At 36.3% G+C, this 17,106-nt stretch overlaps 1 protein-coding gene across 5 annotated transcripts in view; it reads right to left on the reverse strand.

Annotated features, from left to right (window-relative positions):
• Positions 1-17,106, reverse strand: part of GRIN2A (glutamate ionotropic receptor NMDA type subunit 2A) — a 196,213-nt gene that overhangs the window by 44,721 nt on the left and 134,386 nt on the right. For all 5 annotated transcript variants that reach the window (XM_069809925.1, XM_069809924.1, XM_069809921.1 and 2 more), the window contains 5 exons: positions 16,509-16,677; positions 16,231-16,384; positions 11,393-11,518; positions 8,616-8,845; positions 1,951-2,111 (listed from right to left, as the gene is read on the reverse strand). In XM_069809925.1, the coding sequence (XP_069666026.1) occupies positions 1,951-2,111; positions 8,616-8,845; positions 11,393-11,518; positions 16,231-16,384; positions 16,509-16,677 (840 nt within the window). The remainder of the gene's footprint in view (positions 1-1,950; positions 2,112-8,615; positions 8,846-11,392; positions 11,519-16,230; positions 16,385-16,508; positions 16,678-17,106) is intronic.

A 17,106-nucleotide genomic window follows, 5' to 3' on the forward strand; every position in this document is an offset into this window, starting at 1 on the left:
TGCTACAGAAATGTCAGTCAAGGGGAGCAAGGTAGACACCTGGGGGTGTCCACACTGAGAAATCACTTAGAAGAGGAAAGAAACTCCAGCACGGGGTGGGGGGGAAGGGGGGGGGACTATAAAAAATGAATAGCTTATACTGTCAAAAGGACTAAAGCTTTTGAGGAAGAGCAGCAGCTGGCACAAGAGCAGCCAGCCTGAGTTTGAGTGATTGTCCTGAACCACACTGCAGTCGGGTAGCCCTCCCCTTTTCATGTTCAAGTATCTGACAGGTGGCCTGATTTTAAAGCTAACAGCGTTTTTTCAAGGGCTTTCAGTAGCACAAATGGTTGGTGAAAAGTACAAGGAATATACCTCCCCTAAATAAACTATCCATCCAACTGAACAAGCCCTAAGCAATGGCTGAAATTAAGGATAGCTTCTTCTTTAAAAATTCACAGCAGGAATGGTAGCATTCAGCTGACTATCTGTAATGCATAATTTAGCTGTCACCCAGGAAATATCAGTTGCACAGGCTCAGTCAGAGCGGGGGCTCTGCCTCCAGTTTGGAAGACCTTGGGCGAGGTTCATCTCACGTTATGTCACATGTCTATCCTAGGATACGACAAACCGTGCTTGAGAAACGCCAGTTGAGAATGCCTTGAGAAATAATGGCAGAGGGAGTCCAGACAGCAACACGGAGTCAGCAGAGAAGGAAACAGTAGGAAGGATAACTTTTTAACGAATGGAACCTGCACTCTAAGGAAAGATTTGGGGACTTCAGGTTTTTTTTGCATAAGAGATATGTTACAATCCCCTATATGTTTGGGAGGAGAGTAAAAATTAAAAGGACAAGCAGTTCCCAAAAGAGGACCAAAAGTAATAGCTTAATTTAGTACAGGGAGAAACGTGTCCTGTGTTCACCATAAATAATTGCAGGTGAGATGTGCCTCGAAACAGCCACTAGAGTAGATGTACTGAAACCCACTCTGGGTAACTTAGCTTTCTCAAACTTCAAAACAAACTAAAAACAAACAAAACAACTTCAAAACAAACCTAAACAAACTATATTGATAAATTATGATTATTGTAATCCAGTATTATTAACAAAAATACACATGCTATTATCAAGCCTATATGTTTAGAAAAGATTACTAGAGCTAACACATTCCTGTCACGCAGATGAATACTGACACAAGTAGTGAGTCACTCTTACACCTTTTGAGGATTAAGAATGAAAATTCAATCTCTTTGTCCAACCAGGCAGAATGGGCTACTTCAGAGAGACAAAAGGATAGATGGCACTCAAGTCTAAATCTCAGATCTTAAGGAAGAAGGACAATAATATTTGCCAGAATATTTGCCAAGATTGCCAGAAGCAGGATTAGATAGTACATTTGAGACTATCTCATTTCAACAGATTTTACAAAGATCGAAGTCAATACTTCAGATGTGACAGTAAATGTACAGGGCCATGCTAATTAGAGGGAAGAAAATGTAAGAGTGGACCGAAAAGCATGCGAAAGGGATGGGAAGTTGAAAAGAAATAACAAGTAGTTGCACACTGGCCAGACAAACAAGCTTTGTAAGAAATTCATCCTGCAAAAGCACCTTTCAGAGCAAGTTCTGCAAAGATAATGAGAGACTGCACAAAACATCATGTTCTGTGTTGAGTCCCCACCCAACTCCAGGTCCATCTCTCTCTAAATTTGAGAAATACTAATTCTGCCCTTTGAATGTAATTTACATAGGGCATCAGTCTTCCATGTAATTTTAAAAGTCATACAAATCACAGGCAATCGTTTTCCTCTCTGATATCTGTAAAATGCAGTTGAAAAATAAAAAAAAGAGCCATGTACTACACAGCACGCCTGACATCAGTCTGTTCAGTATCACAGTAAGCACAGATCAATATTTCTCAGTTTCTGCAAAGTCTACAGTGTTTTTTAAAATCCATGGAAAAAAGCTTACCCAGTTTTCAAGCTGACCAAGGCATCTTCAACTCCTTTCTGATTATACTTCGTCATGTAAAGGTGCATATCAGGGTAGTTGTTTCTGATATTTCTCTCTGTGCTTCCATTTGGGACGGTTCCAAATCGAAAAGGAGGTGAATAGTCATATGGCCTTTGAAACTAGAGAGAAAAGGGAAAAGCAAAGTGTTCCAGGCATTCAAAATGTGAAGAAGGGCAATTCCAGGTTGAAAAAACCAGAAGCTGCCTCACATTTCTTCTAGGCAAATGTTGTGGGTTAATTCAGCTCTATTGTAGCAGAAACTGTCTTCCCACTGACCGAACTTACAGAATCATCTACATGCAAAGTAAAAACAGCTCAATTTTGCCATTCTAATGTGACTTTCTCCCCTGCATTGTAATATGGCAGGACAGCAGAAACTGGAGCAGCAAGATACTGGCAGATGTTCCTCATCTGCCAACATCTTCCCTAGTGAACCCAAACTACAAGCAGACACACTGGTAAACGGCAATTAAAAGAAAACGGTATTTTGTTGATAGTTATTTCACACTTCCATCTCAGTTGTGACATTGTGGGTCCCCACACAAAGAAGGCAAAAGGGCCATTTGCACTATTTGACAGGGAGCCTAACGCACTGCTCCCGGAGGGGTGCGGGTGCCTGCGGGAAGCTTGTGCGCAGGGAGGGACAGGGTGAGGGCTGGCTTTCCTTCCACCACCATGATTCCAGGGGACTAAAAGTTCTTGCACCTTCCCCCAGGGCTCAGCAGCTACGTCACTTGACATGAAAAGGGCTTCTGGAGCTCTCACACCTATAATCCTAGTCCCTATTTATTCCTACAATTTAAAACTACAGTCTGCTTGAGGTCATATAGGTTTATTCTACAATTTTACCCTCTATATCACTATTGCATCAGCACAGACAAACAAGCCAGGGAATATCTGCAAAGGAATAGCAATAGCTCAGAGCACACTCAGGTTTCAGATTTGGAAATCATTCAGATAATCTCACATAAAGTTTTGCTAACGGACTTGAAAATTCCTTATGCACCTTTTCAAGATCTCCCTTTAAATACCAAGTCACACTTTAGTATTAAGTTAAAATGTGTCTTTAAGAAATATATGAAAAGACCGCTCAAATTAGAGGAACTATTGGCTAACAAGGAAATTCAATTGAGCATTGATAAAAGCAGTCACCCATGAATTCCACAGTAAAATGCAGTCTGTTTTTACTGTTAAAGTTAGAAGAGCAGTCTACATACCCTGTGCTGCAAGAGACAGCTAATATTTATACAGCTGCTGCTTCCTTTGGGCTACATATGTAATATTTCTCTTTTTAAAGTTTGGTCTCAGGGCATCAAGAATTCCCAGGATCCAGTGCCAATTTGCAAAGAGAATACAAATAGGCTTATACAAAAACTGGGAGTATTTTCAATTCCATCAAACCTTGACTATGAAATTATTGCTGCAACAATATTTTCATGTTACAGAACTACAATTAAATGCTTCATTTTAATTAAGCATGTTTTGACAAAGCATAAAGGAATGAATTCTATTTTTCTCTATTCGTTTAGCTAACAGATGTCTTACTTTTCTCATTTCCCCTTTTCACAGCTTTACTGTTTAAATTATTACTTTGCTACTACTTTACACATGCTAATTGACCCATGCACTAAAATTACACTATATACTAGTCATGGTTCCTAGTCTATATTTGCTGTCTCCTTTTTTGAGTTTATTATGCAGCACTGAAACAAACCCTGCTCTTAAATATATGTCCAGAGATTCTACTGATACAGATGTAGCTTGCTATTAACTTCATTTAAATCTACTGATAATGAATCCCCGAAATAGTGAGATGGCTTCCAATATCTCCTAATATCTGTATCAAATTAGCCAGTCAATAGAACTGGAAAAAAATAATTAAAGAAAAAACATCAATTTCAAGACCTGTAAAAATTGCTGCTGTTCATACAGCTGAAATTTTTTGGAAACTCGGCTGTGATGAGCATTCTGCAAGCTCAATTCCTAGTCCTGGGGTATGGCAGGGGAATTGAGGGAACAGGGAGATCATGGAGGAGTATCCTGATAATTTAGAAATGGAGTTTGGTTCCGAATATTCTCACTTTTCAACAACATTCATATGAGTTGAAGATGATGGGAGGAGTTTCCTCCCATAGGAGTAGTTGAAGGAATTGAGGTATCTGTCCCAAACTGAACATTCATGGAACACAAAAACATTTCTGCAGGAGAGCAGAGATTAATAAAAAGTACTAGTTCATTCAGAGATCACAGGGATAACAAGCAGGTGAATAGTTCCAAACGCCATCCACAGACTGAAATTCCTTGGCACAAGACACCCAACCAATGAATTTTAACAGTCACAAGGAGATAATTTTTTTTAATTGATTGTCTGCTACTACTGCCTGCTCACAGACTACTTGTAAAGAAGAAAGGAAGGGTTTAAAATCTTTTTACTAACAGTGCACTCATATCTAAGATGTATAAAGTTCTCATCAATAATTTTAAACTTATATTCTGTGAACTGACATGTCCTGGAGAAGCATATAGGCTCTATGACTGCAGCAAAGATCTATGTGGCAGGCATGAGACAAGAAAGAAAAAACGATCAAGTCTTTACATGTACTCATTTTCCCTGAAGCCCCATGATGGGAAATAAAATATATCATGTCTGCTAGGAAGCAATTTTCTTCCTAGACATTTCCGAAATGCTGATTTTTTTTAACCATTAATAAAATCCTTAAATTGAATGAACAAGCCCCCTGCTTGAATCATAACTGTGGATAGACCTACTGTTATTCAGAAGACTAACCAATTTGTTCTTGTTTCCCCATGCTCTGCCAGTTGCTAGAACTGGGACACATGGCAACAAAAACTCCAATCTTTTGCTTTTATTTGGTTTTACCTATATGCCTTAATAAAACTGACAATTTCATGAAGTTAGTAAAGTGATCTTTCACAAACATTAAATACTGACTTAATCTGAAGATTTGCATGCTTGCCTGAAAAGCCTGGTATTCAGAGCAGTTGTTTGTTATTGTTCTGGAGTATTTTAAGGAACTGTGGTAAACATTTCTGAAATAATAGTAGAAAACAGTAAATATTCTCCCTCTGCTAACACAGATTTTAACAGGAATTATGGCTGGTTTCGAGTGATATAAAAACACCTATATTTGAACTCTCTCCTTTCTTGTCTCACCAGATGGAAAACACAGACAATCTGATTTCTGATCTTTGAAAAATATAGCTATTAGTAATTCCAAGACTATTATTATAATCATCAGTTCCTGAAATGCAGTCAATATCTATGCCTGACAACACTCAAAAAGCACTGTAAAAGTCTAATATTGAAGTGGAGAGATGGATTGGGGTAAAAGGGTCACCCTAACCACCCCATCATCCACGCTGTCTTTGACCTCAGCCTGCTCTGTTTTCACACAGACATATCTTTGAGTAACTGTAGACCTTGTGACATCTTGTTGCACAAAAATATAAAGCCAAGGTTACAACATACTGTGAATCTTGCAAAAATAAGTAACCTGTAAATGGCATAATTAGAGCTTCCTATTAATGTTGAAAAGAATCCCCTAGACCACATACACGTGGGACTTTTCTTAAAATGTGACTGTGTGGAGGAATCACAGCAGACAAACACTTTGTAAGACAATTCTGTCCAGTGCTACCTACTCTCCCTCAGTAATATTTTCGCTTTCATTACATGAAAAAGGCATAAATGGTCTCAAAAGTAACAAGTGCTACAAATGCCAGCTTTGCTGGATACTTTTGGACTCATTTTCTGCACCTTTTTATGAACACAAAGCTTTTAAAAATCTTTTACATACACAAGAATGTCAAAATATAATTTTCCTCTCATTTTGTGAATCATTTGAGTTTATGAACACCCACCCCTAATAACTCCAGTACATGCTGTGCCATGTATTTCAGGGTGACACATGGATGACACGGCATTCAGAAATTCATTAGCAACTTTATGAAGGTTGAGGAAACTATCAAGAGGTCTTAAAGCAAGGAAGGGTCAATAGCACGTCATCATGTGTTTAGCAAACCTGGTGAACCAGATGCTAGAGCATAACACATTTCCTGAATGGGAAGGTACTGAATGCGGAGAGTGAGGGATGACTGCTCAGAGAGAGAAGAGTTTTCTCCTGGCTTCTCTTCTCTATAGTCTATCACATATGGAGCTGGCCTGAGAAACCCCAGTATCTCTAACTGGGAATACTTGATTGCATTGACAATACAGCATTGACTAAAGAGCTTGACTCTTCAGTTGTGGCAGTAGGAAAAAGGGGAGAGGGAAAAAATAGTAAACTGATTTACCAGCCCAGAAGCTTTTTCAAAAATTTATTGAACTTCTAGATATTACTTATTTAAAATTAATTTTACCCATACTTCTGTTCCTTCTCACTGGCCTTTGCCTATTACTGCTTTGCTTGCAGCAAGGGTCAGAGCTCTCTACTGAACAACAGCAAAATTGTTGCAAATTCCTGAATTGTTGTCCTACTAACAACATTGCAGCAACAGGGCAAAGAGGGGAGAAAAATAATTTAACATGAATCAGATTATATTCCCATAAATTATCCTTAAATAATTGAATTTTTAAAATCCGATAAACCTCAGGATTGTGGAGGAGGCAAAACCTGTGTATGACAAGAAGAATGTTTTGAAATAGATCATTGCTTTTCTGGAGTTCCGGCTTGTTTAATTTAATCAGAAAAGGCATGGGTCCCCTGATTTATCTCTATACATCTCAGGCAAAATTTGAAGAACTGTAAAATAGAAACAAAGGTGGCAGATCAAATAAATGATCAGCAGACCACACAAAAACAGATGGTATTTTTCTATTTTTATTTTGCTTTTTGTGGAAATAATACCCTACTTAGCAGAAAGAATAGAAAAAAGAGAAAAATAAGGAAGTTATTAGCCAAAAGCCACAGAACAAATACTGACATTTTCCCAGCCCATAGGTGAAAGAAGCAAACAGCCAGCAAAGAGAGGAAGATAAGGGTGCACTGGCAGACCTGAATGCAAGTGCTGTGCCAGGTGCAAGCCAAATCCTGCCAAAACTGAGACTTCCCAGGAAAATTCTCTGTACTTTCTCACAAACGGGAGAAAGATATTTCTCAAATCCTTTTTTTTTAATCCTCAAGAGAAGAATACTTTTTATCTGTCTCTTACTAAGAATATTATCTTAAAATAGAGGTATATTTAACAGTCTTCATAGTCTTTCAAAGGTTTTGTGAGAACACAACTTAATGAAAACAAAACTACTATCATTTTTTGTTTCTTTTTATCTGTCTTTCCTCTAGGCATGCTTGCAATTCATGGTTTGATACGTCAGGCAATCAATCAAAGGCTGGTCATAAAAAGCAGTTAAACCAAAAAACAGACACAAGGCTATCTGAGCTGCTGCCTTCTTTTGAATAACAATTTCCTTTATTTTCTGTCCTTTGAGAAAATTCCCTTGTGAAGTTCTCCCCTGTGCTATGCTCCATTTAAATATTATTTCTTAATGTCAATATTTAGTTTCATTTTAAAACAACTGGGCACAAACTTGAAGACAGCATGCCCTTCATGTATTTTGGGCATATCCATCACAACAATAATTTTGCAAATGGACTTCAATCCCTCCATGCAATACCACTATTACAAAGCAGTCACACAAATGAAATAAAAAAGAAGTAATTGCTAGGTTTCAGATTTATAAGACTATTGATTAAAATTCAAAAGTACTAAGATCTGGGAAGTATACTTTCAGTAGAAGAAAGATGAACGGTCAAGCTAGAACAATATGAAAAATAAGCATATTTACTATTTGTCAGTTTGTGTGAAACAAGTAGGGTTTAAGTGAACTATCAGAGACTACTGTTCAAAGTGAAATCCTTACAAAAGTTCTTGAATTAGGAAAGCATCTTCCACAAACATATCAAAATTCTGTGCCTTATCCTATGTAATTTACATCTCAGTTCAGTGTGATAACACAAACTCCCCAATTTTCTTATTTGTTTCTTTTTCCTATTTACTCTTGCCATTTCATACAAGGAAAACATTCAAACATCCACAGACAGTATGTATCACTTTTTATCATTTCTCTTTGCTTGCTTGTGCTGGCACCACTTTAAATCTGAACTTTTTCTATAAATTCCTTGCATGCTACATAGAAAGCAAAAAGACATTTTTTCAGGAGCATTAACAAGCTTCTGATAATTACTGGATATTTGCTGGGTTTATGAATATTTTGTCAGTTAATATATAATTAATATTCCACACAGAGATGTTCAAATAATTTTAAATATGCCTTCCCTGCATTCAAACTGACTTTTTCATTTTTCAAGCTTTTGTATATTGGTGAGACATTCCTTTTAATCAAACAGGAATTGATTTCTATCACAAAATAAAGGTACTTTTCAATTAATGCAGTTACTTTTGCAAAGGTAACTCAAAGACTTTGAAAACAGTCTGATATTTTCATTCTTTGGGTCTTAGGTTTGTTAGTAAAGGGTTACACTCAGAGTGAAATAATCCAGTTTTAGCTTATTATCTTGCCCAGAGTTTTTGTAGCATAAAGCACAAATTTGTAGAAGGATTATGAAGTATGGACACTGGCATGTTTTGAGCTGAAGACCTACCTTTTTATCACTCAGTCCAGTCACTTGGTCAACAAATTCCTCTTGAATCATAAATGCAGCTAAATTGGCAGTATAACTAGCCAGGAAAATGACAGCAAAGAAAGCCCAAACTGACACCATAATTTTACTTGTCGTCCCTTTGGGGTTTTGCACAGGCACAGAGTTGTTGAATACCAAGCCCCAGAGCAACCACACTGCCTTTCCAATCGTAAAGGACGGCCCATGGGGATCTGTAATTGCAAAGAGCAGCTATTTTAGTTGCAGTTAAATTAAACCTTGCCAAGATACCCTACGTAATAACAACAGATCACTCACAAAGACACAGTTAAAAATTATTTCAATACGTATTCACTGTACTCCTCACGGAATGACAGGATTTACCATAGGTACTCTCTATTGTAATGACATTAATTTCCATATTTGTAAAAAATAATTCAACATTTTCTATGTGGCATTTAGTTCAAAAGTTTTAAGATGAAAATGGAAAGCATAGATTTCAAGGAGAAGCAAACTGATATGTCTTTTGCAGTAAGGTTTGTGCACAGTATTGCCCCTTTCGGTCTTTTGTGCCAGCGGACATGTAAAATGGAAAACTGTGGGTTTAAGTCTTAATGATTCAATTCCAGTACTTTTGTCACCTAAATGATTTGTTATCATCTCCAGTCTTCCAACATTATGCTTTTTTAACTTTATGTAAGCATATTGAAGATCAAAATGTGGGAATATGTCACCTACTTTTAAGCAACTTTGCACTCAGAGGATAAATCAGTAAGTCAACACAAAAGAGCTACCTGTATAGATACGTAACTTAGAGCAAACCACACTATGGCTACCTCACATGTTCAGAGTCAGTTCTCTGGCTTCAAATAGAAGCCGTCAGCGTGATGCCCTCATGCCCTCAGAGCGGCAGAAGTGGACTAGCAATGCTGTTATCCACTTCAAAGGCCTTATTTGTAGAGCCCTATGAGAATAAGGGGAAGTTTGCTCTTACCCAGCTCTAGGTAAGTACAGTGCAGTCATCACATACTGCTCGTCATCTAGACGCCCTTTATCCTCAATGGAGAGAAACAGGCCTCCCCTGACTGTGACTCATTTGACTTTTTTATAAGTGTCTATTTTTCAATTAAATAGCAATTCAGACAATAAGCTCTGATGCAGACACCTGTCATATTACCTCCTTCCCTGCCCTGTCCCTTTATCCTAGGGGATGCACATTACAAACTCAGATTTAGTTATTAATTTAATTATAATTTATTTTAATAATAATTTAGTTATTATTAAAAGAATAAAACCCGAATTGGGTATACTCAGTGCATGTTCTCATTTCAGTAGAAATGCTCTCTGATACAGTGCATATTTTTCACAATGCAATCAAGCACAACATCTTAGTTTATCCTCTTTATATTCTGCAGCAATGCTAAGAGGATAGAGTGCAGTAAAATAAACACAATGAAGCTGACTTTTGGTTTATGAAACTACCTTCTAGAGCCATTTAAGATTGAGCTGGTACACAGATAATATGTATTTTCTGAGGAACAATGATAAGGAAAGTATATGCCAAGAAAGCAACCTAAATCTGTTTATGCTACTGGAGATTGTATTACCATTGAGCTTCATCCTGCCAAAAATGCCTAGGGAAAGGAGTAATCTACATAAAAGATTCCTGATTATTTTAAGCTTCCCATGTTTCAAATGAACAGCAGCTGGATTCATGGCAAGGCTCTACAGCTAAGTTAGGATGGTCTAGTGCCATAATATGCCTTTCTAGCCATAAGTATGATAAATAATCAATTCCAGCACATGAGGTGGCACAGAAAAGAACAGCCTAGTCCCTAGATCCCCAGTGTCTATATTCACCTTTGATATCCCCTTCCTAATCACAGTGTTTATTCTGGACAGAGGTTACACATAAACCATCTCATTGAAATGATAACATCATCTGAACATTACAATAATCCCCTTTTTCAGGGACCAAGCCAATCATAATCTAAAAGAAACCATTAGTTTGTAATAGTCTCCAGAACTGTGTTCACCAAGCTGGAAAATCTCTTGTAATAAAATGAGGCAAGCATGATTTAGAAATTAAAAACAGGCTACACTCTCAACTGTAAGTAAAGAAAGGGAAGGATGAGGGCACCACAATACATGGAATCCCCATTCTCAGGTCAAAGTGCTAATAATATACAAACTGCAGCTTTCACTGAGAAAGGCAAACTCGGTATTACATTTGTTGTGCTGGTATATTTTGAAAATGAAGTTTCTATAACCGTGGATGCTACACAGAAAGAAGCAATGCCCTTCTGCCACTGGCCTCATTTCAAGGCTGAGTTCATCAGACTTTTTATAGGGACTATATAAAACTACATACAATGTAAAGTGCTATTTTTCCAGATTATCCACCAAACCACACCAGTTTAGATCATTTTCTCTGAACTAACTGTGAATTCATAGGAGTCAGGAGTCTGTAGAATTTATTCCAATGCTTTTTTAAGCTGACACTCTACAAATGATGCAGCATACTAGCCAAACACTGCCTGAATACAACTCTCTGATATCACTTACCTTTCTATATGTCTTTATTCCAATGAATTAGAATACAAACATGAACATATAAGCCCTCAAGAAATCATATTTTAAATTAAGAGCAAACATAGTTTCATAGCCGCTTTTACTGTTTTATTCCTATGTTAAATTTATTTTCAAAGATGGAGGGCAAGGGATGGGAAATACATTTTTTTTTTTTATAGCTTTAGGGTTGTGTAAAATGCAAAGCTTACCTCTCCCTTGTGCTAAGTTCCTGTTATATCCTACAGGACTAAAGTACTCAAATATAAAGACAGCCATGGCAGACACAATGAGAAGCATCACAAACATCATCACCCAGACAGAAGCACTAAAAGGCTCTGCAGCAAAACAGACAAGAGAAACAGAAACACAGTTCATTAAACCAATTTCAGCACAAGAATTCTAATGTCTTCAGCTAGTCAAGCCCAGCAGCTTTCTTTAAATTAGCATTTACCAACCAAAGTGCTAGCAAGTAACTAAGTAGCAATATATAAAGAACTGCTGTTAGTTTATATATGCAAAATTCCTAAGGTCATAATCTTAAATGTAAGTCCCAATTCAAAACCAAAGGCTGCACACTTTTCTTCAACAGAGCCTTCACTGACACTGAGTGGCAAATAATTGGTTTGACTCGCTGCTTATTCAGTCTACAATCAGGTAGCGCATTTCTATTTATCCTATGTTATATACATTTATCAACAGAATGGTCCAACCATTATGACTGTGTTTCTGCAGAGCAAAAGCAATTAAGCGTATGTTTAATACATTTGGTAATTCAGTGAAGTAGACTTCTCTCTCTTTTTCTATCCAATAAAAAGTGTTAGGGAAAAAAGCTAAATACTTGCATTCAAAATAAATTTTTTTGTTTCGGAATTTTTTTCTCTTTGTGTTTACTTTCATCTATCTGCAATGAAGATGTTGTTTTTACCAATTGCAAACACATCCTTTTGAAAGTCTCGTTCTCATCTGGGAGCAAATTTCTGAAATCAAAAGGTTTTTATGGAAAACTGAATGTCAGTTTGAAAGACAGAAAAACTGTGATTAAGTAAAAGAAATAGGTTGGAACAGAAAACTAGAAGCAGTTTCAAATACCAGACTAAGCACCAACTTTTTGAAAGGATTGGATATGGTAATAGTATGTGATAACAAAAAATTCTTACATATCATCTTGCCCAATCACAAATTCTCTATCATTTCAGGAGTCCATGTAGTAGCTGTCATGGTATAAGGATATATGTAAGAAAGGTTTTGTATAGCAAAGTAATATCTCTTTATCAGGTCAGCTTATCTGGGGACATTTTGTATCCTAATTTTGGTATATAATGCAAGTGTGAGTATGCTCTGAAGTGTGAGAAAAAAAAACTTAGTATACTATTTCAAATTAGGACAGAATCAAGAAGCACTTGAAATGACAATAAATTAGTGTGTTTCAATGCTTTGCCTTTTTTTGAAAGCCCAAGAGGTTCCTCCATCCTAACTTTTTCATTCTTTGAATTTAAACTAATATTTGAACCACTGAAAATTCTTCCATCATTGCATGAAATGACTACGAATGAGAGTTGAGGTGTGCTGAGCCCAATAGCCCAATCTGAACCTTGCCTGAGTTAGCAGGAATGATTCACCCAGAACTAGAATGAAGTGTAATCATTTCAGCCCAAGCATGGAAATCTCATGAGATCATTTGCCTTTGCTACAATTTTTTCAGAAATTTGGAACCAAAAAAAGACCAAATTCCAAAGACCCCCACTGGTGATTTTGGATGTGAACTAAAAAGGTAAGGCAGGGAAATTGTAAGCCAAACTGTTCTCTTTCTGTTTTTAAGATAAGGTTAAGGAACAGTATTTTATTTTTTTTAATTATTTTATTTTTAAAAGAGGTTACGAAGTTGTCTCAATTACTATAATTATTTGTTTGGAAGAGAATCGTAAGTTAGCAAAACAACAGAATTCTTAAAAGGCAGAGAAAGATCTGTTCTGGTGCAGGCAGGTAAAGGACATTAATGTAGCCAAATACAGTTAATAACAAATATTCTATGAATTCACATATTAACTGAATTAAATTGGAATTCACATAAAACTAACATACAATTTTGACAGCATTCTCATAGAAGAAAGCAAGGCTGATAAAGCTCTCATCAAAAGCAACAGTGTAGAAACAGCAATGGTAATTTGACAAAATCTAAATAAGGCAAAGGGCAAAACAAGCTGATGTGAAAAAGTGAGCTATAAACAATAGTTTAAGCAGAATGCTCTTTAATAATTTAAGCAGTCTGGTAATGAGGTGGAGGATTAAAAGAAGCAATAGGAAACTAAAAAGCTAGTTAGAATAGCAAGCAGTAAGATTGAACAAGTACAAAATCAATTGAATAACAAAGTCAATCTTCCTGTCATATTAGAGATCAAATTACACATTCAGCACTGTTCTTTATTCTCAAAGGACAGAAAGAGAACTTCCCTCAGGCAAGCAGCAGGTTTTATAAGAATTTTCAGTAAAGCTGTGATATGGCAGAAAAATATTAATCCATGACTGGCCAGTGTATGTTTCAAATGACTGGCAATGGAGAATATTGAGCAATGAAAAAGATGTCTTACTCCACTAACTTGGAGTTTTACCTCCCACCACCAAAACCAATACTTAAACAATACATAAAATAAATAGGGGTATAGATTTCCTATTGCATCAATGCCTCTAGAAAAGAAAACTGACCTCACCTATGAACTTTTTCACTCTTAAAAATATAGAAATTTGGATTTGAGGTTTCCCTTATTCTGTTTGTTTAAATAAAGTTGAATCAATTCTTCACAGAATCTTTAAAAAAAATCTATTTGTGGATCTAGCATATATAAATTTAATTTTAGTATGATATGATACTGTTTTAATGTGGATAAAATTCTCATTTGAAGGAGACACCCACATCAGAATCAGAACACAGCAGATAATGAGGAAGAGGCTGTCAGCCCATCAGTTACTTAGATCTATTGGACACAACCACTGAATGGAAAATCTAGCTTAGACAAAATCCTGTACTTGTCTACATTCAAATCACAAATCACAAAAGCAGATATTTCAAAAACTGTAATCAAGTGCTGTTTTAAAAAATAATATTGTATTTGACAGATTTTAAAAAAATCTTTTCAAAGAATTATGTAAGATGACTCTATTCTTAGACATTCACTTTAACTGAAACATCAGTCTGTGAATAAATTCAGTTATCTGCCTGACAGTACTTTGCATGGCAAAGCATTTTACTACTATGCACACCTTATTGAAATACACAGTCAATTCCAGTAAAGTGGCAGTTTCATCTACATCTAAAAAACCAGAACATAGTTCTGAGAGCACAGACTTGATTTATTGGTGCAGTAAATCAGATTTCTTCAAAAGGAATGCTATTCTATAGAGCTTTATAAGAAGCGGTTATTTTTTGCTTTTTAAATTATATGTATGTCCAACCAAACCAATAAAATTAAATGCATTTTAGAAATCTAATAACTATGTTATTGTGCAAAATGCAAAACCAGCCTCTCTTTTGATGGTAGCTGTAAGCAGGTTTTTAAGAGGTAAGTAGAGTCCATAGTAAAAATCAACTGCACTTGCAGCACATTTAGAAAACACTCCAATACTTACATTTCAAATGATACTTTCAACATGCTGCAACTGCAGTTTTAAAAATGAATTAACTTTACAAGTCAATGACTTATAAAAATTAAAAGATGCTATCTGAATATTTCATTAAAAGTACAGCCTCTTATAATTTCATTAAAAAGTCTTTCATTCATTAAACAAAAATATTAACCACCAACAAAATATGCTTAGGTACCACTGTGTTTGGGAAGTTATTTGATTACTCACTGTGTTATATTTATTTGCATCATCTCTGTAATATGCCTTTATGGAACAGGTACGAGAAATAAACTCTGTGTCTAAATGATGATTCTTGAGCAAGAAAACCCAATTATTTGCCCACTTGTAGCTGATACTACAACAACAATCTACTCCTTGTTGGCTACAAGCAATTTCAGTGGAAGTGAAGAACTTACACTTAGCAATCTAAAAAGAAACCATACAATCAGTGATGCAAAAATGGCATCACTGATCACCCAATGGACTTGAACATACTAAACTGTTCTGTAAAATACCTGGAAAATAATGATTTTTTGTTTGTTTGTTTGTTTAAATTATTCTAGTGTCCCTTGCACTATTTTCCTGTGCAAAATATCTTTAAAAAATACTGGGCCCGAATACACTATGAGGAACATAACAGCATTCCGGGCACTTTTGATCCAACTCATGGCTCATTCTCTTTTCAGCTTCAGGTAAATTCAGGCTAACCACCCAATACAGAAGTAAACAATAAGCACTAAAAAAGAAGGAGAGGGAAATAATGAAAGGAGAAATGAATCATTGAAACAAGAAGCAAACAAGGAAAGAAGACCAAAGTCTGTTTCTTTATAACCCAGCTCCTTTCTGCCCAGCCTTTCATTTCTTGCTATATCTCCACTGTTCAACTGCATCATCACAACTCCACTGTTCAATTGCATGAGTGGAGAAAACACTCAGAAGCTCTCTAGTGCAGTAGAATGGTGTTCAGAGGCCAGAGGTAACTGTTATCAAATTAGCTGTCAGATCTCTTCTAAGCATAAGGAAGTCTCTTTTTCTTAGCTATTCTACAAGGGTTTTCTAAATTATTTTGTGAATGTGAATGTTTAAAAGATATGAAATCATTTATAATGGGCTAAACAAGCATAAATTACTTTGTAAAGAAGCATTTTTGAGGAAGTAATTTTCTGAACTGAAGATTTTGGGGGATTCTTTTTCATACTGAAATCACTATCATTGGTTTTCACTCACTGCATCTGAAACCAACAGCACTATCTTCATGTGCTAATAACCATGTTAATCAGCACATCAACATGGCACAAACTCCCTAATGTAAAATTCAAAACTTGAGAGAAGCACGTCAATGCACTATATAGCTTAATGAACAGCGAAACCTACCCAACTCTACAGAAATGCAATTAAATGATCTGGATGGATTGGAGAATCATACCTAGAAAAGCAGATGGTGAAACTGTGCCATTGCTCCGTGACACCATGACACTAATCCCAGTCTCAACAAATGGCACTGAAAAGTCAACCACTTCAGAGCGCTCTTCATTAATAGTGAGAGACCCCACAGCCATAACTGCACGATGATATACCACCTGATCCACAAAGAGAAGACACCACCAATATTACTCAGTAGAGAATACCTCATTTCTCCGAAAGAATTAAAACCAAACATTGCTAAGTTCTTACTTAAGAGCTCTTTTACCTAACAGAACTTACTTCACCAATCATTCCATTCCACACATTATTGACTTTTTTGCCATGTTTCCCATTAGTCACCAAATACAGGTCATATGTGAACTTGACGGTTTTAGACAACTTCTTCAGGATATCAATGCAGAATCCTTTGCAGCACTTCTTTACGTTAGTTCCCTCATTAGTTGTGTTGCTGTCAACAGAGAAGACAGACATAAACATTTCTACTGGGAAAAACAGAAGAACCACAACAGCAAGATTCAGCATACTGTGAAACAACGTCTTGTCATACTTATGAGTGACCATGTTTTTCTGAATTGATGGAAAAATAATCCACAGTATGCTTTATATGGTGTTTGTAGTTCTTACTAATCATAATGCAGTTGCTTGATGAGAGATAAATAGAAGATAATGGTAGACCTTGTATGACATGCTTTCTGCTGCAGTATCCAGCCTACTGCACTTCACTTCTCCATCAAGACATACAGGCTCCTCTCACTAATCTTTCTCTTAGGCTTAGATTAAACATTTATTACTTTTACTCTCAAGACATAAGACTACATGTCATTTAGTTATTAGAGAACTTCCCAACACGTAAGGTATACAAAGGCACAGCAGTTTA

This window comes from Haliaeetus albicilla, chromosome 22 (genome assembly GCF_947461875.1).
Source record: "Haliaeetus albicilla chromosome 22, bHalAlb1.1, whole genome shotgun sequence".
In the NCBI taxonomy this organism is placed as follows: Eukaryota; Metazoa; Chordata; class Aves; order Accipitriformes; family Accipitridae; genus Haliaeetus; species Haliaeetus albicilla.